This window comes from Sciurus vulgaris, assembly GCF_902686455.1.
Source record: "Sciurus vulgaris genome assembly, chromosome: 18".
In the NCBI taxonomy this organism is placed as follows: domain Eukaryota; kingdom Metazoa; phylum Chordata; class Mammalia; order Rodentia; family Sciuridae; genus Sciurus; species Sciurus vulgaris.
The window spans coordinates 1206279-1230395 of record NC_136479.1 but is presented as its reverse complement, the minus strand read 5'-3'; the positions used below and the strand labels follow the sequence as shown (position 1 = coordinate 1230395).

General features: G+C 53.3%; 2 protein-coding genes across 4 annotated transcripts in view; one reads left to right on the top strand and one right to left on the bottom strand.

The window, feature by feature from the left end:
- Positions 1 to 6185, bottom strand: part of TMEM204 (transmembrane protein 204) — a 58233-nt gene extending 52048 nt beyond the window's left edge. For 2 of the 3 annotated variants that reach the window (XM_079121025.1, XM_079121026.1), the window contains exon 1: positions 5257 to 6185. In XM_079121025.1, coding sequence (XP_078977151.1) covers positions 5257 to 5536 — 280 coding nt within the window. In that variant the 5' untranslated portion in view covers positions 5537 to 6185. The remainder of the gene's footprint in view (positions 1 to 5256) is intronic. The other variant, XM_079121024.1, reaches the window with a different exon arrangement.
- The window catches only part of IFT140 (intraflagellar transport 140), a 78456-nt gene extending 54691 nt beyond the window's left edge, over positions 1 to 23765 (top strand). Inside the window, exons 19-30 of the mRNA XM_079121028.1 lie at positions 12110 to 12287; positions 13145 to 13335; positions 13870 to 13965; positions 14215 to 14347; positions 14417 to 14560; positions 15201 to 15329; positions 15499 to 15681; positions 18414 to 18620; positions 18968 to 19180; positions 19259 to 19425; positions 21234 to 21375; positions 23506 to 23765. Coding sequence (XP_078977154.1) covers positions 12110 to 12287; positions 13145 to 13335; positions 13870 to 13965; positions 14215 to 14347; positions 14417 to 14560; positions 15201 to 15329; positions 15499 to 15681; positions 18414 to 18620; positions 18968 to 19180; positions 19259 to 19425; positions 21234 to 21375; positions 23506 to 23700 — 1978 coding nt within the window. The 3' untranslated portion in view covers positions 23701 to 23765. The remainder of the gene's footprint in view (positions 1 to 12109; positions 12288 to 13144; positions 13336 to 13869; positions 13966 to 14214; positions 14348 to 14416; positions 14561 to 15200; positions 15330 to 15498; positions 15682 to 18413; positions 18621 to 18967; positions 19181 to 19258; positions 19426 to 21233; positions 21376 to 23505) is intronic.
- Positions 23766 to 24117: the final 352 nt, after the last annotated feature.

Here is a 24117-nt window from a genome sequence, read left to right as displayed (position 1 = left end):
CTCCTATGTGTTTCCTTTTCTCTTTTTTTTTTTTTAAGTACCAGGGATGCTTAACCACTGAGACACATCCCCAGCCCTTTTTATTTTTTATTTTGAGATAGGGTCTCACTAAGTTACTCAGGACCTCGCTAAGTTGCTGAGGCTGGCTTTGAACTTGTGTTCCTCCTGCCTCAGCCTCCCAGCCACTGGGATTACAGGTGTGTGCCACTACACCTGACACCCTTCTTTTTTCCCCATATTTTTTTATTGGTACATTATAATTAAACGTGATAGCAAAATTCATTGTTACATATGTGTACATGCACACACTCTTAACTATAATTTTGTCAGTACTGTCCCCAGTACCTCCCCTTTTCCTCCCACCTCCCTCCCCCAGTGCGTTTCCTCTACTGAGCTCCCATCATCTATTTTCATGATACTCCCCACCACAACCACCTTCCCCATCCGCCCTGCTTTTTTTTTTCTCTCTCTTTCATATATGAGAGAAAACAAATGACCCTTGATTTCTTTATGTCGGGCTCATTCACTTAATATAATTCTCTGAAGTTCCATCCAGTTTCCTGCAAATGACATAATTTAATTCCTTTTTATGACTGAATAAAACTTCATTGTGTGTATATTCCACATTTTCTTTATCCATTCATGCATTGATGGACACCTAGGCTGGTTTCATAGTTTGGCTATTGTGAATTGTGCTGCTATAAACATGGGTGTGCATGTATCACTAGTATGATAACTTTAATTCTTTTAAAGGGATAGGTACCAAGGAATGGTGTACCTGGTCATATGGTGGTTCCATGTCTAGCCTTTCAAGGAGCCTCCATACTGATTTCCACAATGGTCATACTAATTTACACTCCCACCAACGGTGTAGAAGTTTCCCTTCCCCCCACATCCTTGCCAGCTGTTATTGTTAGTATTCTTGATGGCTGCCATTCTGACTGGAATGAGATGAAATCTCAGTGCAGTTTTGACTTGCATTCCCCTGCTTGCTAGGGATGGTGAACATTTTTTTCATGTTTTTTGGCCATTTGTACTTCTTTTGTAAGTGTCTATCTAGTTCATTTGCCCATTACTGATTGTTTTGTAGGGGTGTAAGTTTTTTGAGCTCTTTGTATATTCCGAATATTAATCCTCAGTCAGAAGAGTAGTGGGCAAAGACTCTCCCATTCTGTAGGCTCTCTCGTCACATTCTTGGCTGTTTCCCTTGCTGTGTATCTTTATGTTTCTATAGGATGCCATGTCCATGTGTAGGACAGTGTGCTCCTGAAGGCTCCTTTCCAGTCTGATCTGGAAAACCATCTGTGACTGTCTGTGGAAATTGACTTTGTTCATAGTGCTCTGTCATCTGCACACTTAACTTTTTTGTAGTGATTTTTGCCATTTATGACCAACCAGAGACCCCACTGCTTTAAGATCGTAGAATGGGGAGGTGTTAAACCCTGGTGCGACTGTACACAATACACGATTGGCCCTGTGGTGTCCTGGGCTCTCCCTGGAAGGCTAGGAAAGACCTCTGAGTGGATGGGGCTGGCTATGCTGGCTGGAGAAGAGTGGCCTGAGAGGCTCTTTTGGCTGTGAATATCACTGCCACGAGGCCAGAAGACCACGGCTTCCAGAGCCGGGAAAGGAACACACACTGCCCCTGGCCTGTCCTACCACCGTCATGCTCCTTGGCTGGCTCTTGCATCTTCCTGGCAGCTTTGAACACACAGCACTCTGCCTTGCACTGTGACAGAGACTCTGTGAGCCACCCACCCCACAAGCCACCATGCGAGCCTTTGCATCAGTGTGGTCCCGGTGGCTTACCACAGGGACCACCCACAGAGCCACACTCCACCTGAGAAAGAAGGGCTTCTGGTGAAACTCGTTCCCTTAGCCCATAGCCATCTACTTAGAATCCACCATGCCCAGTATGTCACCTGCCCTGTGCTGCCTGTGTTCCCAGTCTGAGATGGTCCCTGGAAAATGGGGCACAAATATGCCTGGCCAAGCAGGGCGTCAGCCCAGGTAGTCAGTCCGCCTGCCTGTCCAGTCAGGAGTGTGTGATGTCCAGCATATGATGTCCGTGAGCCTCCTGAGAACAGAGGTGGCGCTCCCCTTTGGGAACGCTGGATCCAGCTGGTCCACCCCCAGGTTCAGTTATATGTCCATCTGTTCACATGTAGCCTCAGACTTAGGGGCCTGACAGAATGCATGAGTTACAGGAAGCAGAACGAATGTGTGAAAAGTGAAGCCAACCCGGAACTGAGATAGTCAGGTGGACCCCAGGTCTCTAGCACGCCCCCCAGCTCCTCACAGGGAGGAAAGATCCTTTTCAGTAATAGAAGGTTGATGCCACAGCTGGTGGGAAACAACCAGCTGATGGGAATATCCAAGGGCCCAGTGTGACATCACACTGATCAGCATGCTCAGGATACCCCACAGCACAGAATAGAATGTCATGGAGTAGCCCGTTCCTGCCTCTTGAGCTGGCCCCTGGGGTAACTGCAAGTGAGGTATGCTGAGTGGTTCCGACTCACTATTCCACAAGACAGGACCTCAGGATGCAGAGATGGCAAACGTGCCTGTTCCTACCCTGCAGCAGTGGAAGCTGTTAAGGACAACCTGAGGGTTCTGTGGCCTGTCCTGACCCCCACCTTTGCCCTGGGTTGGTTCTCAGGGTGGCACTGAGGAAACCACAGTGTCAACCCCATGACACTGCCTGCCTGCCTGTCCGTGGGGGACATCAGCATGAAGGAGGATGTCGGCCCTGAACTGACTCCACCTGTCCAGGCAGTGCCCCTGAATGGCTGCCCCTCCCCAGAGTGCTGATTCTAGACCCCTTTAGACTGAGGGGTGAGGTTTCACTTGAGCCTTTTTGAGGCTGGGTTCAGGTGGTAGTAGACCATCAGCCTGGGCGTACAGGTGCACACAAGTTGGGGTGGCAAGTTTGTCACTGGGCCGTGTGGATGGAGAGCGACATGTGAGCGCTTTTGAGCAGTTGGCACAGGGAGGGAGCAGGATTCATTGATGGGAGGAGTCAAGAAGAGGAGCCAATACCTGGATACTGCTGGGTGTGGCACCATGCTGCCCCCTTGCCAGTGGCCTAAGCCCACGGGTTAGGATCTGTAATTTCCCTGCAGGAAAGGAAATGCTGACTTAGGTCTGCTTTGTTCCTATCATGTTTCAGTGTCAACATGTGTTAGAAGTTTTGTTGGCAACCAAAATTACCTGTTTAGCTTGTTTTCCTAAATTTGGTCCTCTCAGTCATTCCTGAGAAGCTTTGAGGGACCATTTCCATTGTTTAACAAATAGTTACTGCTCAGATTCATTGGGGGTCAGCTGCCTGCAAGTGCCACATTAGCTGAGGAGAAGTATTTAGAGATTGTGCGAGAAATGTCAGGTGTTGCAGGCAGAGCATGCAGACTCAGGGCAGTGGGCCGTGGGGCTAGCACTCAGAGAAGTCTCAAAAGGCAGGGAGTGGGTCAGAGAAGTTTCAAAAAGGCAGGGAGTGGGCCTTGAGGGACTCTAAGGGTCCAGCTGACGTGAGGCAACAGGCCTCAGCAAGTGGTCAGCAGGGGAAATGGCAGCTGCACACGCTGTCCCTGGACTGCACCTTCTGCCTCAGGACTGGCAGAGGGGGAGGCAGCCCAGGGGACACCTGGGCCATCGGGAGGTCTTGAGGCCCAGTGGAGAAGCTGGGGCCTGTTGGAGTCTCCCACCTGCTAGGTGGGCCAATGCTGGTTCTGAAAAACAAAGCCCTGGGGCCAGAAACCCTGCCTGTGTCCCAACCCAACCTTCCAGGGCTCTGTGCGGTCACAGCCAGGACACAAAGCCAGGGGTTGCTTGCTTTTCCTTCTTAGAATGATCATACAATCCAGAGTGAAGACTCTCTGCCAACATGTCACACAGAGATGCAAATTTGGCTGTGTCTGTATGGTTTCCCACAAGACACCTGAGAGCTTGTAGAAATTTTGAAAACGTCCATGTGCTTTGGTCTTTCTCAAAGGAAGGCTGTTGCAAGACACCGAGGCAAACACCTGTGATCCCAGTGGCTTGGAAGGGTGAGGCAGGAGGATTACAAGTTCAAAGCCAGCCTTAGCAACTGAGTGAGGCCCTAAGCAACTTAGTGAGACACTGTCTCAAAAAATATATATAAAAGGGGCAGGGTGCTGGGGATGTGGCTCAGTGGTAGAGTGCCCCTAGATTCAATCCCCAGTACCAAAAAAAAAGGCTGTTGTTCCCTTCTAGTGAGGGATGAGGGAGAACACAGACCAGTGTCTTTACCAACTTATCTGCCTGTGAAATGGGGATGTCCCCCAGTCTAGGCACCAAGCTCATAGCAGATCAGGGCCATGAAATGATGGTCCCACTCAGTGTTGCTCAAGGACTTCCAGGAACAACTCAGAGCACTAAGCAAGCACCTTGCCTAAGTTGGCACCTCGTCTAAGCCTCACATTTTTTTCAGGCCAGTGTTGTTTCCAGAAAAGGTGGGATCCAACTTTGAGACTTTGGGCCCCTGAGTGAGACCCCCTGGTCAGCAGTTCTAAGGGGTCATCAACAATCTGGGGAGAACTTGGATCTCAGCAGTGACGTGTTAGATCACATGTCCTGTAGCAAGTGTCTTCAGAGCCAGATTGGCACCCTGATGCACTTTCAGAGCAAAGTTCCCAACCTCCAGGGCAGTAGCAGGCCCTGGATGAGAGTAGGGAGGAGGAAAGTGGAACGACACTCTGCCCTCTGCCGCCACACAGCCTCCCTTGGTCTCTTCCAGCATATCCCAGCCAAAGTCAGTCTCCAGGAGTCTCCCTTGATGCTGCCCACAGCCCTAAAGGTCCTGACTAATGTGGAAATTAAGTCAGAACTCGACCATATATTCTTAAACTTCTTGTTTATTTTACTTATAAACTTTTTTGTTTTTTGGTACTGGGGATCAAATCCAGGGCCTCAAATGTGCTAGGCAAGTGCTCTACCACTGAGCTACATACCCAGCCCAACAAAATTTTTTTCAACCAAAGAAAATGTCTTTCATTGACTTGATTACTGTACCTGTCCTTCAGCCATGTGTATGGCAGAGAAGGCCCTCACCTGTATAAGGTGAATTCCCTGCAGAAAGAGCCAGAGGCAGAGGATGGGCCAAACAGGAGCAAGTCCTGTGGCCTTGCTCACCAGGTGAGGGTGGGCTTAGGGCCCATCTTTCCTCTCCCAATAGCCTGGTCACAGCCTTCCCTCACTCATCCCCTCTGAAGGCGACACAGAAATAAGCAGACTCACATTTCACAGTTCCTCGAGACTCCTGGAAGCCCGCCGACTCAGAGCCCCAGCCCAGCACCTCGCAGTCCTGTGTGTCCTCCTGCCCAGCTCTGGCCCCAGGGCTCGGGCCTCCCCGGCCCTTGTCCACCAGCCAGCAGGACTTCCACAGCCCCACGCTGCGCTTGCGTCCGTCCTCCAGTGTCTGATAGACCCAGTTGGGGGTGAAGGCTGCCGCGTTGTTGAGAATGAGGGAGATGAGGGCCACCAGCACAGCTGTGGCCACAAGCTTCTGGATGGCCATCACTGGCTGACACTGTCTGTCAGGGTGGAGAGGATGCCAAGTCCCCTTCAGCTGCTGCGTGCCCAGGGAGAGCTGAGGTGCTACCTGGGGCAGCTAGAGAACGTCGCCACTCATTCTCCAGCCAGGCACAGGAGAGGGGTGTGTAAGGAGAGGCCCAGGTGAGCCACTCACGGCTCTGCCTTATCCTCCCTCCTGCACCTGGAGCACAGCCAGGCCTGTGCTGAAGCCGGTCGCCATGAGACCCATCCCGGGCAGGAAACGGTGGCACCAGTGAGAATCCAGAGTTGTGCCGTCTTCCTGGGAACCAGAGGCCAGAGTGGCCGTGTCCACGGCACCTCTTCTCGCCTGCAGCAGCAGAAAATAGAAAGTGACTCAAGAGGCAGGCGCCGAGGGGGAGTTGGCCCGGGCACGCTCCTCAGAACCAGCTCCGAGCAGGGCTGCCAGTGCAGTAAGAATTCAGCCACCTCTGCTGTCCGGTCCCTGCCCCAGCGCCTCCGCCACAAATGTCAGGTCCTGGAAAGCAGAGCCCGCTGCAAGGAAGTGTGTGTGTGCGCGTGTGTGTGCAAGCTCAAGTTTCCCTGTCTCTCACAGAGAGGAAATGGTTGTTTGTGAGGTGTTTTTGGTGAGCGGGAGGCGTAGCCAACTGCAACAAATAGCAGCCCTACCACAGAGCCAGACACCAACAGGATGTGTTTCCTGACGGGAAAGGCCTGGGGAGACTTAACTGCTCCAGCTGTCCCTCTGCCACCGCGCCCTCCCCTTCCTGTCCCAAAGAGAGGCCAGGGATGCCAGCCCACATACTCTTATCACCTGTCACATTTGAGCGTGGCCAGCTGCAGAGGCAGCAGCTCTTGTGCTGGACCAGGGGCCTAGGGACATTGTAGACACTTCAGGCAGGTCTTCAGGGACCAGGCACCCGGTCTTCCAGGAGTCCCCCTGCACAGTAGGCACCGTAGGCCACGAGGCACCAGAGTGGGGACACATGTTGGGAGGGAGCAGAGGGAGAAACATCCCTTAGGCTGCTGTCTTCTGGCAAAGGTCACATGCCTCAAGGGAGGAGGTCTGCCCAGAGCTAAGGGGTAGGCCCCACTAGGAGAACCTCCTGCTGGGGTGGGCCATGGGGTGGCCAGACGAGGTGAGATTCTGGACATGTGGAGGTGGGGCATGGCACAGAGCCTGGGACAGAAAATGTGGATTCTAGCCAGCTGTGCACAATGCCGATGTGACCATCACTCCCCCAAGACCAGACAAGGAATGAGGCTTGTGACTTGGCATGCTGTCATGCAGCCAAGGAGTTTGGAAGACTCCTCTATTCTGCTCAGAACTCATCAGCAGAAGAGTCCATCTGCAGAAACCACAGCCCAGCACTGGGGCCCACCCTCCAGGGCTCAGGAGCTGTAAGGATGAACACAGATGCCTTGTTCCACCTGAACCATCCTTGAGGGAGCGCACAGGACATTATTTCTGTGGAGAGTTCTGTTACCTGCAAGGGTCCCAGTGTACAAGGGCAGCCTCTGGGCTGCTTCCTGCCCTCGTGCATTGCCAGCCAGGCACTGGGCAGGGCTCCCCTGACACTTGCCTCCTGTTTCCTGGGACGAGTCTTTGGTCACGGGATGGAATGTGACTGCATGTCTGTACAAGTGTACAAGAGCCCGGATTCACACACAGGGTGAAACTGCCTCTGCCCAGCCTTTGGCCAGGTGTTGGCTCTGAGGAGAACTGGTCCTCCTGGTGAGGGTGTTTACAGGATTGTTTCGTCTGGAGCTGACAGTGAAACCAGTCATGCTTCTCTCCTCCTCTCTCCTTTCTCTTCTTCCTGGGCTTGTGCACTTCTATTCCTGTTCCCTCACTTCAGCCTCTCTGTGGTCAAGTTCTCAGCAACAGGGGCCTGCAAGGAGTGCTGGGCACAGCAGTGCTGTCTGCCTGCCCTCACACGGTGGCCCAGAAGATCATCAGGTGGGTCGGGTACACTGCGTGTCCCAAGCACAGTGCAGTGGGTATTTTTGAAGAGGAACGTTTTCCCAAAGGTTTTTCTTAGGAAGCCTTCAATTTCCCTCCATAATTAATTAAATCACTTATTTCTAAGTAGTCTTTCAATGGTTAATTTCCAGTGAGAAGAAAGCAACAGGTACAAAACCCAGAGAATTTTTTTCCCCCCAGTACTGGGGATTGAGCCCAGGGTCCCTCTACCACCGAGCCACATCCCCAACCCTTTTTATTTTTTGAGACAGCATCTCACTGAATTGCCCAGGCTGGCCTTGAACTTGCGTCAGCCCCTTGAGTAGCTGGGATTATAGGCATGTACCAACCATGCTAGAAGACATGTTCTGATTATCCCAACCATAGCCCTTGGGCTAGCTCCACCCATCTCTTTCTGGGGCTGGGTGAGGAAGACTGTAAGACCTGGCTCCCTTCCACAGGGGAACCTGGAGGTGCTCAACTGGAGGGCAGCAAGATCCTGGAAGTCCTGTTGTACCGCCTCCACATCAGCCTCCTCTTGCCCTCCCTACTTGTCTAGGGGCTGCTGCCAAGCCTCCATGTCCCTGTCCCCTTGGCCATCCACCTCTCCAGCTGGCAGTGTGGAGACTGGGCATGGGAAGGCAGTGAGCACAGGAGCAAAGTTCAAGTTGGGCATCTTCAGAGAACCCAGAGGCTCCCAGGCTGTGTGAGGGCCCCTCCCTGTTCCCTGTCTGTTGTCTGTGGTCATTCCTTGCCTTCTGTCTGCATGCAGCTCCCACGTATGCTTCTGTTCCTATTGCTCTCAGACCACCAGGGAGCGCCACGTAGAACAGAGATGCTGCAGGGAGATGGGCAATGGCAAGTGTGCCATAGGCCCCCTAGCTGCCCATCATCCTGACTCCGGACAAATCCAGCTGAACTTCTACAGAGCACAGGTCTTCCAGAAACCAGGACCATCTTAAGGCCAGCCCCCTCCTTGGCCACATCTGCTTCTCATTTTAGACGCCTGGAACCTGATGAGGTGCAGATGTGGATACTTGCCACAGACTGGCTTGGACAACAGGAAATTCTCAAGACCTGGATGCAGGACTGAGGGGTTGTTTACTTCTTGGAATTTATGGTGTTGGAATTTATGTCAGATGAAAAATGCCCAGAACTCTGCACTGGAGTCAGCTGTCCCCATCCTCAACAAGTTGTGTGCAGAGAATGTCATTAATTGTGTGGGAGTTGAGAGCGTCCAGAGTGCAGCATGCGTTTTGTGGGGGAAGCTTGTAGCCATCTCTTTGGGTCTAAGGCTCTTGTAGCAAGTCTGGATTTGGCTAGGAGAGGGGACCCTGCCCTCCCCATGTACACAATGGCCTCAGTCAGGCTGGGAGGCCCCGTCTTGGTCTTGGGGGCCCTTCCCAGCTGCTTGCTGCACTTCGGCATGCACTCTTCAGAGTCCCTGCTTGTTAGAGACTGCTCTTGGGACCCAGGGCAGTGTGAAACAGCCAGGCCTTTGAGTGGCATGGACAAGTCTTTGTCATGGACACCTTGCCAGGTCTCCAGGTCTGTGTGTTCTATCACAAAAGGCAGTGAGCACAGCCTGCAAGCCAGAGAGGAGAAAGCCTCAGACCAGATGCCAGCTGACTCTGCCCACCCTCCCTAGTCTCTGCTTGCTTAGATGATTTTCCACTGATTAAACACAGACATGAACCATTTGCTTTCAAGACAAGGCAGAAGAAAGAGAGCTATCCTGGCAAGTAGAGGCAGCAAAGAACCATAGTCCATTCTGTGTCCAGCATCCTTCCTTACATCTGTACCTCCAGAGATAGTTAAGAATAAACAGAATGTTTTTAAAAGGTCAGTGGTGTAGGATGATAAAGAAAGCCTTGTGGCTAAGTAGCATCTTGCAGGTACATATATGTCACACACTGTTTGTACAACAGTTCTGGGAGAGCTCTGTGCAGCCTGTACGTGAACACAAGTTCCATAGAACTTGCTAGAGCTCTGCAGTGACTGACCAAGTACTTCATTTGAGATTCTAGATTTGACCACTGGATCCCACATACTGTCCCTAGCTGGTAATTCTGGAACCTGTAGTGTCTTGGAGAGTTCTCATCCATCTGGTTGGTAGGCGTCCCACAGGGCCTTGGAGTGGGGCCCAGAGAACCCCATAAAGGTTGACTCCATCCGGGCCACTTAGAGACGAGTGGTTTTTGTTTTGTCTGGGTGCTAGGGATGGAACCTGGGGCCTCACACATGCTAGGCAAGTGCTCTACCATTGAGCCATGCCCCAGCTCCAACAACTGGCTTTGCACCATGGCACATTCATCTCGCACATTCTCAGGATGAAGGAGAAAGGCGAGCTTTGGGTTTCTGTGTATGTAAGGGAAGGAGTTTGAATGATAAAACGTTTTGCCTGGCATCCCTGGACAACCAAGTAACACAGCCTCTGACACCTGGTGCAGAACTGGCTCCAGCAGCAGCTCCTGCAGGAAGGAACCCTGGACTCCACCTGTACTGTGCCGAGCAAGTGCTGTTAGCCATCTGGATTCTGAAGAAAAAGGGTTAGGATAGCAAATCCACTTCCTGAGAAAGGAAACCCGAGGTGATGCCCAGCAACCCAGCCCTCCTGAGAGACAGCACTTCGGGGTGTCCCAGAAATTGCTGACCAATGTATGACAAGTCCCAAAGGTATATGATAAAGTCATCAAAGGCCAAACCCAGGGTTGGGAAAGGGAAAGTAATCTTTTCCAGAAGTCCTGGATGGAAGGGCAAAGCCTTCCCTAGTGTGGTCCCATGGCCCCCAGTTGTCACACCATTCAGTGCAGCCTTTGGTGAGGCCTTACCTCACAGCCAGTGACTACCAGGGACATTGCTGCCAAAATACATATGGCAGAGCCAGGTGCGGTGGTGCACACCTGTAATTCCAGTGGCTCAGGAGGCTGAGGCAGGAGGATTGCGGGTTCAAAGCCAGCCTCAGCAATGGCAGGGTGCTAAGCAACTCAGTGAGACCCTGTCTCTAAATAAATAGGGCTGGGGATGTGGCTCAGTGGTTGAGTGCCCTGAGTTCAATCCCTGATACCACCCCCTGCCCCTCTGCAAAAAAAAAAAAAAAACTACATATGGCATGCCTGTCACTCATCAATACATAGATATTGAATCAACCAAAGTTCCACAGAACCCATGCAAATCCAAAGGCAGTATTCATTGGCTTGCAGGAAAGGGCTCCTGGGTGTGCAGCATCATAGCCACAGACCCCCCAACAGCAATGGCCGTTGCAGTATACAAACCCTGCCCTGCGTGCACTTGAGCTGACTCCGCTGGTGTTTCCATCTTGGGAGCAGCTTTCACTCTACTTCTGTCCAAGTCAGTGACCCTACAACCTAGTCACCCATTTACCACAAAGGTGGCCACAGTGGAACCAGGCCTGACCACACTGCCCTCTTAAGAAGCCCCCCTTCTGTCCTTCCACCTGGGGCAGGCCAAAAGGGAAGTGCCAAGCACATTCAGTTTGCCAGCACTGAGTGCCCTCACTCACCAGGACAGCTGCACTCCAAGTCCCTTAGTGCTTCCAAGTCTGTGATGCTGTGAGGGAAGAGACCTGCTCTTCCCATGGGCTGGGGCTCTCACTGTGGTCAAGGCTGTATCTGGAGGGAATAGCTGGAATGTGATAGGCAGGCCTGGGAAGGATGCTCCCACCCACATGTCCCTGGGGCTCCACAAGCCCTCCCTGGGATTCGCTGCATATGTGTGTCTGTGCATATGCGTGAGAGTATGAGTGTCCAAGCGTGTATGTGCATGTGCTGCAGTGCTGCTGTGTGGTCTTAGAATAGGAAGGCCTGCATGTGGTAGACAAGGCAAAAAGTGAACTTGTTCCCTTTGCCTTTCTTCTATTCAGTGTTTGTCCCAAATTTTCTATTTACAAATGGCCTCTGTGTCTGAGACCTCAGACCCAGTGTCAGATCTGAGGACGGCCCAGGCAACAATGTGGACAGGTCTGAGTGACTGAGAAAGGCCAGGTTCACAGTGGATCACCCATAATGAGGGACCAGGAAGTGTCTACCACCCAGACCCCTGGGAGGATGGGTGTGGTGAGCACGGTGCCCTGCTCCAGGCCCGGACTACTCCTCACCCCACTTCCCCTGCCCGTCTGATGGAAAGTGGAGCAAAGCTGTTGCCACCCTTTCTCCCCGCCAGCTCTGGTTACTGGCAAGTGGTTTACAAGAGGCTGTGCTGGGTCTCCTGCTCTGTTGCAAGCAGAAGGCTCTGTCTTAGACCCAACTCAGTATGTGCCTGTGACAAAGAAGATCAGTGCCCTGAACCAGCAGCAAAGCAGTGAAGAAGTAGAAGATGGCAACCTGCACAGAAGGCCACCTGTCTCTTACCGGGGCCTTGTCCCCACCTCTCCCCTAAGGTCTTTGGGGTCAGGGATGCCATGCCTTACATGCCTAGCTGCCACTCCAGAAACACCAACTGTGGGGCTCAGAACACCTCTTACCTTCCTTCTTTTTGGGTGATGGGCAGTAGAGCCTGGTCTGCAGTCTTGCTGTGCAAAGCGCAGTGCCTGAGGGCACACTGACAGACTGCGGAGGAAGGAGGTCTCACAGGACCTTGTCCCTCTGCCAACAGTGAGGCTGTCTGGGAGAACATGGCGCGAATGTGTGTGAAGACCCAGCGGCTGGATGTCGCCAAGGTGTGCCTGGGGAACATGGGCCATGCCCGTGGGGCCCGAGCACTGCGAGAGGCTGAGCAGGAGCCAGAACTGGAGGCCAGAGTGGCCATGCTGGCCATACAGCTGGGCATGCTGGTGAGTGAGCCATAGTCCTCCTGGGACAGACAGGCAGACACCACCTTGGGAGACAAAGGAAGGAAGGTCCCACTCTGCCACATGCCTGAGCTGAGTCTGCAGTAGAGGGCTGAGTTTGTCAACACAGACCCTCCTCGCTGGGGTTTGGGCCCCAGGAGACCCACGCAGGCTGAGAGGCAGGGCAGAGGCCAGTCACATGGCCAACAGAGAGGAGGTGGCGGGTGTGCTTGTCAGGCTACTCATTGCCAATGGAAGACTCAAGCTAACCTACACCAGAAGGGCGGGGCTAAGCCTCTGGTCTTTTCCAGGGCCTCCTCCCTATCTGCACTCTCCCAGAGGGGGCAGAGGTTGAAATCTCCCGCGCCCCTGGAGACAGAGGCTGAGGGCCTGGCCACAGCGTCAGATGACTTGCTGCACATATGGGCAGTGGGGGCAGGCTGCCCACCCATGTGTCTGCTGCATGACAGCAGTGCCCAGAAGGCTTGTTCATTTGCAGGGGTACACAGGAGTTCCCCTGGGGTGTGGCAAGGGCAGGGTTCCCACAAAAAAGGCTGGGGGCAGTGGAGCCAGATCTTCCCTTGACAGCGCTCAGGTGGACAAGAGGAAGGTGCTGGGGGTGTGCGGTACTTGTCTCAAACATGTCATGCTGTGCCTGGTGTCCATGTCTGCAGTGTCCTTCTACCCTTAGTGTGTGCTGCATCTCTCTCAGGAGCCTGCTGGTGGCAGCTGCTGCCCTGGGCCCTCCCTGTGCAGTGAGCTTCACACAGGGTGCCTGGAGACCTCCACCTGCTCTCCAGGAAAAGTCTTCATTCAGAGTGTCAGCACCGTTATTGTGACGATGCCCCTCTCTTCTCCAGGAGGAGGCCGAGCAGCTGTACAAGAAGTGCCAGCGCTACGACCTCCTGAACAAGCTCTACCAGGCCTCCGGTCAGTGGCAGAACGCTGTGGCTGTGGCTGAGCTGCATGACCGCATCCACCTGCGCACCACCTGTTACAATTACGCCAAGCACCTGGAGGCCAGCGCTGACCGCAACCTGGCCCTCAGCTAGTGAGTGGGGCTGCCCGGGACCACAGCAGCTCCCAGAGGAAGGGCCTGCCTCCAGGTGTCCGGCATTCCGGGCGCAGGGTGCCACTTTCCAAGGCAGCATGGGTTACCCGGCAGTAGGAGGACCCTGGAGACCTGGGCCACCTTCCTCACATGCTGGCCTCCATGTCCAAGGAAGATGGCAGTCTGGCCCACTGTGATGCTCAGCCACTGTGGCACAGGTGGAGTAGGGGTCTTCACTAGGACACTTGTGCCACCTCTGGGACCTGGCTACAGAGCAGCCCTTCCCAGAGCAGGAGTGATGCTTAGCTCCTCTCCCACAATCTGCAGTCCATGTGAGGAGCCCTGAGATACAACTGGCCTCTTGAGTCCACAGGACTCAGGATACTCCACTGTCCCTGACCGCAGCACACAGGCCTCAGGGCTGTAGGCCAGGCATCTCACAGACCACTGCGCTGACTTATCTCTGTGGCATGGCCTGTGGTCACGGGGCGAAGACCAAAGAGAATGAGACCCTCCCATTTCCTCCCTCCATAGCTACGAGAAGTCTGGCACCCACCGCTTCGAGGTGCCCAGGATGCTCTCTGAAGACCTGCAGTCCTTGGAGCTCTACATTAATAAGATGAAGGACAAGTCAGTGCCCCCAGCGGGCAGCACTCAAGTCATCCAGCAGAATACTGCTTAGGGGCCCTTGCTTCCTGTGGGAGAGTAGGAGTGTCCTCTCGGTTCCCAGTGCTGGTTCCCGGGGCACAAAGACCCCTTCTGTCCCTGGGCCTCTCCCTTCCAGTCTCCTGTCTCCCTAGCTGGTCTGAGTGTGGCATGGGAGCATGGTCACAGCGGGGAGAACGGGACCTAACTGGGGTCCTGGGGGCTGCTCTGCAGGACGCTCTGGAGGTGGTGGGCCCAGTACTTGGAGAGCCAGGCAGAGATGGATGCTGCACTGCGCTACTACGAGCTGGCGCAGGACTACTTCTCCCTGGTCCGCATCCACTGCTTCCAGGGCAACATCCAGAAGGTGAGTGTGTCCAGTGGGAGCCGCCTGCTCAGGGGGCATGAGACTACTGGGTCCTTTGGGTCTTTCTAGGCTGCTGAAATAGCCAATGAGACTGGAAACTGGGCAGCATCTTACCACCTCGCCCGGCAGTACGAGAGCCAGGAGGAGGTGAAGCAGGCAGTGCATTTCTACACGCGGGCGCAGGCCTTCAACAATGCCATCCGCCTGTGCAAGGTAACCAAGAGGGCAGCCTCTGGTGTTGTCACCTGGGCAGGGCACAGAGACTGCTGCCTTGCTGTTCTCAGGGTTTTATTAAGAGTATTCCAGCAGTGGGTCGAGAGGATCGGGTGGCACCCCCGCACCTGCCACTGTTTGGGGCCCCCTTGGCTCTACCTCCTTTTCTCCCATTTTGCTCCCACCCTCTGATGTGGCGAAGCACTGAGTGGCCGCTGGGTACTGTGGTGTTCTGTGCTCCTGAGCTAGTAGCCTCCTGGACGGGCAGGCACCTCATCAAGAAGCTACTGGACATCCTACACCCATAAAAACGTCCCCACCCTGGGTCTCGCTTCTGGAAAGACCCCTCGTGTCAGGTGCCTTGCAGTGCTCTAAATGGAACATGCAAGTCCTGATGCACAGGCCTCGTAAGATGGTGCTGGCCACGTCACCACGAAGGGCTGGAGGCGCAGCTGAGTGGCAGAGGCTCGCCTCACACCGTGTGAGGCCCTGGTGTTCCATCTGCAGCACTACCAAAAAGCAGACAAAAGAAAGAAGCCACGGAAGGAGGTGCACAGGCACCTGCCCACATTCACAAACCTGAGTGGGCCTGGGTGTGCTGAGCAGCAACGGCCCACACAGCCCTGCCCCCACCCAACAGGAGAATGGCCTGGATGACCAGCTCATGAACTTGGCCCTGTTGAGCTCTCCAGAGGACATGATCGAGGCAGCAAGATACTATGAGGAGAAGGGCAAGCAGATGGACAGGGCAGTCATGCTGTACCACAAGGTGAAGGGTCAGCTCCAGTTGGGGACCCCCGGGACCTGAGGGGGAGGGCAACAGGCTCCTGCCGAGACCAGGGACACTTGCCTTTGCAAGGCTCCAGGAGACCCAGCTGGGTAAGGTTCTGGGACTCCTGATCCTGAGCAGGTGCTCAGAGCTCCACCACTGTCCACAGGCTGGCCACTTCTCCAAGGCCCTGGAGCTGGCCTTCACCACCCAGCAGTTTGCAGCCCTGCAGCTCATAGCGGAGGACCTGGATGAGAAGTCAGACCCCGCCCTCCTGGCCCGATGCTCTGACTTCTGCATCGAACACAGGCAGTTTGAGAAAGCTGTGGAGTTGCTGCTGGCTGCCAAGAAGGTGCCGGATTGGTGGGCGGGCGTGGGACCCTGCATACTAGGCACCCAAGCTTCAGGTGGGGGTGGGGGGGATAGTTCTGCTCCTCAGTTACAGTTTCTCAAAGGTGGCTGGGGCTGTTCCCTGTGCTGGAGGCAAAGGGCTCCAAGAACAAGAGGGCAGCCTCGCCTCCTGTCTCCTGTGTCTCCAGGTCAGCCAGTCAGCACACCTGTGTGTGCCTTCGCAGCAAAATGCACAGCACATAGAATTGCAATCTTGCCTTTTATTTATTTTATAAGTTTTTTTCATTGTCGGTGGACATCTTTATTTTTATTCATTCATTTTTAGGTGATGCTGAGGCTCAAACCCAGCATCTCACACATGCTAGGCGAGTGCTGTACTGCTGAGTCACAACCCCAGCCCCTGTTTATTTATTTTGTGAGACAGGGTCTTGCTGTCTTGCCCAGGCTGGCCTCCAACTCCTGGCCTCAAGAGATTCTCCTGCCCCCAAGCGATCCTCCTGCCCCAGCCTTCTGAGTAACTGGGACTACTTGTGTGTGCCACCCCACCCAGTTTAGCTATTCTTTAAGTGTATAGTGCAGGATATTAGGTACATGCATGTATTTACCCATCCAATCTCCATAACATTTCTGTCTCGAAAACTAACACTCTACCCCCTGAACAACTAACTCCTCACTCCTGTCCAACACCTGGCAACCCCTCTTCCACTTTCTGTCTCTATGGTTTTGACTCCTCTGGGAACTTCAGATAAGTGGAATCAAACAGTATTTAGTTTTCGTGTCTGGCTCCTGTTGATACAGCCTCTTGTCCTCTAGGGCCCAGTGCTCCATTCCTTCTAGGGCTGAGGGATGCCCCAGTACATGGACAAACCACACTGCTTGTCCCCTCCTTATATTCTGGGAAGTGCTGCTGCTGTGGGCACGGGGTCCCCTGCCTTCCACTTGTGGGTTTGTGCCCAGAGTGGATTTGCTGGACCTGTAGTTGCTTTTTAATTTTCTGGGGTGCTGCCAGCCTGTGTCCTCAACAGCTGCACACTTACCTTCCCTGGCAGTGCAGGGCTCTGGCTCCACCCCCGTGCCACCCATCCAGTGGGCGTGGGCCTTCACTGTATCAGGCGGGGGTACTAGGGATTGAACCTGGGATCTCAGATCCCCCAGCCCTTGTTATTTTTAATTTTGAGGCAAGGTATCGCTAAGTTGCTGAGGCTGGCCTCAAATGCATTCCTCCTGCCTCAGACTCCCTGGTACATTGGGTGTGTACCACTGTGTCCAGCTTCTCTTTTTTTTTTTTTTTTTTTTTTTTTGTTGTAGGTGGACGCAATACCTTTATTTTATTTTATTTTCATATGGTGCTGAGGATGCAACCCAGGGCTTCACGCATGCTAGGCGAACACTCTACCACTGAGCCACAACCCCAGCCCCTTCACTCATCTTTTTTAAGCAGAAAAACTGCTCTTAGTAGAAACCTGATGGGAACATAGATAATGTGTCAGTCATACAAAATTTCAGCCCGTCCACATTGAGAGCCCTTTCTTCCTGCAGCCAGAGTTAGGTGTGCAGTTTTGTTTCTTGCTGCTGAGCAAGGAAAGAACTGCCACATAAACCAGGAGGCGCACACCCTGCTCTTGGTCAGGGAGGCCCAGCGAGTGTGTATGCAGACCTTCCTGAGGACGTCTGCAACCATGCTGTGGCCGGGGACCAGGGCCTCCTGGCCATAGAGGACAATTCCACAGTCTCACACTGAGAACCTGGGAAACACAGAAACCTGGAAAAAAGGACTAACAAGAGGCAATTGAAGAGACAATAAAAGATATTGTATGAGATCCAAAAGAATTGGGGTCTCATACAAGAACAAGCATCCAGATCGAGGGGGAATTTTAGAAAACCCAGAAACCAGGGCTGGGGAGATAGCTCAGTCGGTAAAGTGCTCACCTTGCAAGCACAAGGCCCTGGGTTCGGTCCCCAGCACCACAAAAAAATAAATAAATAAAAGAAAGAAAAGAAAACCCAGAAACCAGTTGGGCATGATGGCACATGCCTACAATCCCAGTGACTTGGGAGGCTGAGACAGGAAAATCATTTAAGACCAGCCCCAGCAACTTAGCTACACAGAGTCTCAAAAATAAAAAGGGCTGAGGACTTAGCTCAGTGGTAACCACCCCCCCCAGTTTCAATCCCCGGTTTAAAAAAAAAAAAAAAAAAAGAATTATAGTTGGGCACTGTGGCCTGTAATCACAGCAGCTCAGGAGGCTGAGGCAGGAGCATCTTGAATTCAAAGCCAGCCTCAGCAAATTAGTAAGGCCCTAAGCAACTCAGGGAGACCCTGTCTCTAAATAAAATACTAAAAAAGGGCTGGGGATCTGGCTCAGTAGTTAAGTGCCCCTGGGTTCGATCCCTGGTACCAACAACAAAACAAGAATAATTATAGAAAAAAGTAATTACCAGTTTTCTTTTTCTCCCATAGAAAATATATAATTCCAAAAGAACAGTGTATTTTCAGAAAGCTCCTAGAATGTTAATAACATGAGATAAAATAACAAGTGAGCCTGTATCCTTTAGGTTAGTGTGTTTGAATACCCTTGACCCTTCCTCTATCCCTCAGCTGCAGACAGTGGTCACTGTGGAGTCATGGGGCCTGGCTTCCTCTAAGGGTGACAGACGTGAGGGACCCCCAGGGCCTCAGGCCTCCTCAGCAGCTCCAGGTAACGGCCTCTTGTTTCTTTGGCACTCTCATAGTATCATGAGGCTCTACAGCTGTGCCTGGAACAGAATATGACCATCACTGAGGAGATGGCGGAGAAGATGACTGTGTCCAAGGACTCCAAGGACCTGTCGGAGGAGTCCCGGCGCGAGCTGCTGGAGCAGATAGCAAACTGCTGTATGCGTCAGGGCAACTACCACCTGGCCACCAAGAAGTACACACAGGCCGGGAGCAAGCTGAAGGTGAGGCCGGCTGGGCCACTGCTGTGCTGCTGCTGTGCTTGGTTCTCCATTTCCTGTGGGTCACCCGAACAGGGGGTGCGCTTTCCTGGCCAGGCTTTGAAGGAGTCCTATTAGGGCCACGATACGTAAGGCCTCTTGTCCATTCTTGTGGTGAAGCCAGAGGCCCACGTCCAGCATGGAGCTCATCCTCTGTTGGCAGTGAATGGAAACACCTTCCCAGAGCGTTTCCGGGCCAGCCCCGCTCACCTGAGCCCTGGCTCTTCCTCTGCCTAGGCCATGGAAACACCTTCCCAGAGCGTTTCCGGGCCAGCCCCGCTCGCCTGAGCCCTGGCTCTTCCTCTGCCTAGGCCATGAGAGCACTGCTCAAGTCTGGAGACACAGAGAAGATCGTGTTCTTCGCAGGCGTGTCCAGGCAGAGGGAAATCTACATCATGGCTGCCAACTACCTGCAGTCCCTGGACTGGCGGAAGGAGCCGGAGATCATGAAGAACATCATCAGCTTCTACACCAAGGGGCGGGCCCTAGACCTCCTGGCTGGCTTCTATGATGCCTGTGCCCAGGTACAGACCCTCTGTGGGACCCCAACAGGTCTGGGGAGGGTTGGGGAGCCCCAGATCCTGACACGTCTCCTCATGCAGGTGGAGATCGATGAGTATCAGAACTACGAGAAGGCCCATGGGGCGCTGACTGAGGCCTACAAGTGCCTGTCCAAGGCCAAGGCCAAGAGCCCCCTGGACCAGGAGACCAAGCTGGCCCAGCTGCAGAGCAAGATGGCACTGGTGAAGAGGTTCACCCAGGCCCGCAGGTATGTCCCCACAGGAGAAGGGGCAGGAGGCACAGAGCTGGCTGTGGACCCTCAGGTGCCCTACCGCTTTTGGTTTGTACCTCATGATACTGGGGATTGAACCCAGAGGACTCAACCACTGAACCACATCCCCAGTCCTTCTTAGAGACAGAGTTTCACTAAACTGTTGAGGCTGGCCTTGAACTTGTGCTCCCACTGCCTCAGCCTCCCAAGCCACTGGGATTCCAGGCGTGTGCCATGACACCCACCTGCATCCCATGACTTGCTGCCACCTTTACAGGGAGAGTTTGGATTGGCTGCAAGAGACCAGACCAGAGCAAGCTTTTGTTTCTGATAGATGCTCTTAGAGGAGTTACTCTGGATTCCTTTAGGAGGCCCCCCCAGAGCTGGGCTCTGCCTTGGGGGTTTATTCCAAAAGCCAGCAGAGCCAGGAGGGGTGGTGCACACCTGTAATCCCAGCAACTCAGGAGGCCGAGGCAGGAGGATCACAAGTTCAAGACCAGCCTCAGCAACTAAGCGAGGCCCTAAGCAACTTAGCAAGACCCTGTCTTAAAATAAAAAGGGCTGATGGGGCTGGGGAGATAGCTCAGCTGGTAGAGTGCTTGCCTTGTAAGCACAAGGCCCTGAGTTCGATCCCCAGTACCGCAAAAACAAAACAAAAAATAAATAAATAAATAAAAAGGTCTGGGGATGTGCTCCCTGGTTAAATGTCCCTCGGTTCAATCCCTAGACAGATCTGGTCTGGTCAAGAGAAGGTGTGTCCTAGGAAGCCTTGCACCTGGGAGTGCAGCCACCCTGGCGGGGGTCATCCTGAGGGAGGAACTGTTGTGCTCCACAGAGGGGCAGGGCCCTTGGCTCCAGTCATGTGGGGTGGAGGCCCAGGCAGGCAGCACATTGTCCCCATCTCTAATAGTGGCCGTGGATCTAAATGTTTGGTGGATCCTCTTAGTCTCTGTCTCTTGGTAGATAACTGAGCTTTTCAAAGAATCCACTCTGGCCACCACAATGTAAACAAATAACTGTGGGCCCCCAGGGCTCAACTTTTGGCCACACTGCACCAAAAGAAGAGTCCCAGAAACATTTTAAACCACAGGGCACTAAGCAGACTCTGCGGAGGGTGCTGTCCACGTGGCCATGATGTTTGGAATAGTCTCTGCCCCAGGTCCGCCAACCAGGGCCTCGGGGCAACAGTGAAGGATGGCCAGGAAGCAGTCTCAGCCACAGGAGAGGGTGTATACAGATGGAGAGGAGAAGGGCAGGGGGTGCTGCAGGGGTCAGGTATGCACAGTGGCACCCTGGTGCAGTCTGTGTGGCTGGGTGGGTCCTGGACCCTCTGTGGCTGTAGTTGCCTGCCCTGGACCAGGTTACATCCTGCCAGGTTCCCTCCCTGGTCTCTGCCACAGACCCTGTACTGGTCACAGGTGCCAACCTGTGCTCAAGGCAGCCCTTCTGCCTGGAAGATTGTTCACAACTGCCTTCGGCGAGGTGGCACATCCCTCTCCATGCCCCATCCGTGTGACATTAAACCCCCTCCTCATCAGTCATAGCCTAGATGCTTCTTAGATGCTTCTGTCCCCTCTGGACTCTGGGGGTTAGAAGCCCCTGATCTTGACGTCCAAGCACAGGACCCCACACCTAAGTGAGCAGGGAGTGTTGGATGAATGAGCAACTTATGGAATTAACTCACAGAAATTACCTTCACAAAACATTTGCCCCCCACCCAGAGCCACCACTGCAGGACAGACTGCACTGCCCCTGACACAATGGATTCTGGGGTCAAGACTCAGGCCTCATCTTTCCCTGGGCAGGACCTACACAGAAGACCCCCAGGAGTCCATCAGGCAGTGCGAACTGCTCCTGGAGGAGCCTGACCTGGACAGCACTGTCCGCATCGGGGACGTCTGCAGCTTCCTGGTGGAGCACTACGTGCAGAGGGAGGAGTTCCAGATGGTGAGGCACCCAGGTCCTGCTGCTCAGCTCAGATGTAGTTTTCAGTCTTCGTCTGGGGCCTGAACCCAGGGCCTCATGCACCTCAGGCACACACACTCCCACTGAGCCCAGGAGCTCAGGCACAGCAGTTGCAGGCTGCTGCCGTTTCCCCTGGTATCACAGGCTCTGTTCATCGCTTCCTTATGATGCTGAGAGTTGTAACCCAGAGCCCTGCACATGCCTCGCAAGCACCACCACTGAGCAACGTCCTCAGGCCTTTAATTATTTTCTGACAAGGTCTCACTAAAATTGCTGAGACTGGCCTTGAACTTACAATTCTCTTGCCTCAGCCTCCCAAGCACCTGGGATCACAGGCATGCACGATGTTTATTCGTTCTTGAGCAAGTTGTCTACAAAACACATACATGTGAATAACTACTTTATCTTTCAGTGATTCTTTACCAAAAAAAAAAAGTTAAATGCTACGTAAAAGTGACAGCTCACACCAGCAGCCTTTCCTCACCTCTGCCAGCACGTGTATGATCACATTTTGTTGTTGGCCCTCCGTTCTGTGGTGAGCAGCCATGCTGGGCATCTTATGTTCTTGATTCACAATATGGTATTTGGTTCTTGCCTTATTAATGGGTCATCTTCTTTAAATCTTCTGAATACGTTTCCTTTATCAAATACACCATTTGCGAGTGTCTCCTCCCAGATGGGATTCTGTTCCTTCTCTCCTGTGCTCCAGCTACTTGGGTCTACTGCCCTCTGGCTCTACTCACTCTTTTTTACCCACTCACCTCCATTATTTCCTGTTTTTCACTCTGGGGAGTTGCTGTTGCTCTAGGTTCGCCATCTCTCCTTCTGTTGTGTCTACTGATGTTGATCCCATCCACATTTGTCATCTCAGATATCGTTTTCATCTCCATCAGTCCAATCTGGCATCTGTCCTCCCCACTGAATACGCATGCCTGCGGGGCCTGGCTGTGTGCAGATGTGCACAGGCGTGCTCTCTACCCCAGGGTCTTTCGGCGCCTCACTCTTCCCTCCCTCCGTTTGGAGTCCTGCCGTGGTCAGGCTCTACTCCCACCCCCACTCACCCTGCCCTGAGCTTGTTCTCTGTACCTACATCCCATCCTGACACAGGTATGTGTTGTGTGAACACCTGGGAAAGCACCCTTCCATTGCACTGGGCTGCACCCCACCCCTGGCAAGTCTCTGCATATAGGTTGAGTGCTTGAGCGTGTCAGTGACCCTTCCGAAAGCAGATTTTACCTTTATTGAATGATCTTCATATTCATCTCTGTACTTACTAGCTTTATCTATCCAAAATAAAATTGTTCCAAGTAATTCACCATCTTTAAGGAATACTAAGATCTAATTCTTATACCTTATTAACAATTTAAAAAGCTGCTGCTAAAAATGTTGTTCACATTCTGAATTCATGGGCCCCTTGGAGGTGAACCCTAGAAGCAGCATGAGGCCCCAGCCCCCTGCCATTTGTATGTGCCCCTCCATGAGGATGAAGAGGCCTTAAGCTCTGAGGCGGCTAAGGCCCATCCTGCCTCACCCCGGGAGCTGCTTCATAAGTGCCACTGCTGTGCCCCGGTGTGACCAGATGAAAGCCCACAGGAAACCCATTAATGTTTCCAGTTTACAGGCCTAGGATCAGGACTATTCATACAGGAGATTCAAGTTAATTACAGGCCCAGAGAATTGGGATGAATTTTATACTTGATTGAAATAAAGTCTGCCCTGCATTCCAGCAAGCACATGTGCTGGAGTGGATGGGAACAGAATCCGCCCTTTCCTTAGCAGGTCCACATGTTATCCAGGGTAAGCAGTTTTAGAGGGAACATGGCTCTGGAACTCAGACCACATTCTTGCACATGGGCCGCCAGAGGACCCTCAGGGCTTCTGTTTTCAGTTGTTCGTACTGGCCACAGCCTGAAATATGCCCCATCCTGGACACCACATACCCCCGTAAATGCCAGAAGCCTCAGAAGGCATGCTTCCCTGCTTATAGCCCCTGGGGCAGTGGGCACCTCACGTTGAGGTGTCCTCGTTACAGTGAACACATGAGATGGCTCCCTTGGTTCTCACACGATGGTCGTGTCCACCTTTAAGTAACGGCTGTTCCCTCTGCCCTAGGCCTACAGGTACCTCGAGGAGATGCGCAAGAGACTTCCTTCTGCCAACATGTCCTACTACGTGGACCAGCAGACCGTGGACACTGTGCATCAGGGCCTGGGCCTCCCTCTGACACGCATGGTGCCCGAGCGAATGCGCCACAACAGCATGGAGGACCATGAGGAGGTGGTAGAAGAGGTGGAAAACGACCCCTGACGGGCCTTTTTGCCATTGGCCAGTGTCCTGCTGAGAATTTTCCAGTGTCCAGTAACAGCAAAGTCATCTCTCTTGTACAGGGAAAAACACTGTTCGTGTCCTAGCAAGTCAGCAGGGTACAGGACCGGGCCAGCCCGCAGTGCCAGCAGACTGCCTGCATCGCTTGCCTTCCGCTCAGAGATGTTGCTTCTGGGTGCTTGGCAGCTCCTGTGGAGTTCTGGTTTGATTCCTCTTACGGGGAATTGAATTCAGCTTTCCCAGGTTCTCTCAACTACCAATTGTGCAGTGCAAGAAACTTGTAGGACTTGGTGCACTGAGGCTGCACTGGGTCTTGGGGATGGCCCATCACTGCTAATCAAACCCACAGATGGCTACTGGCAGTTCTCAGCAGGGACCACTGTGGCCGGGCCCAAGTCC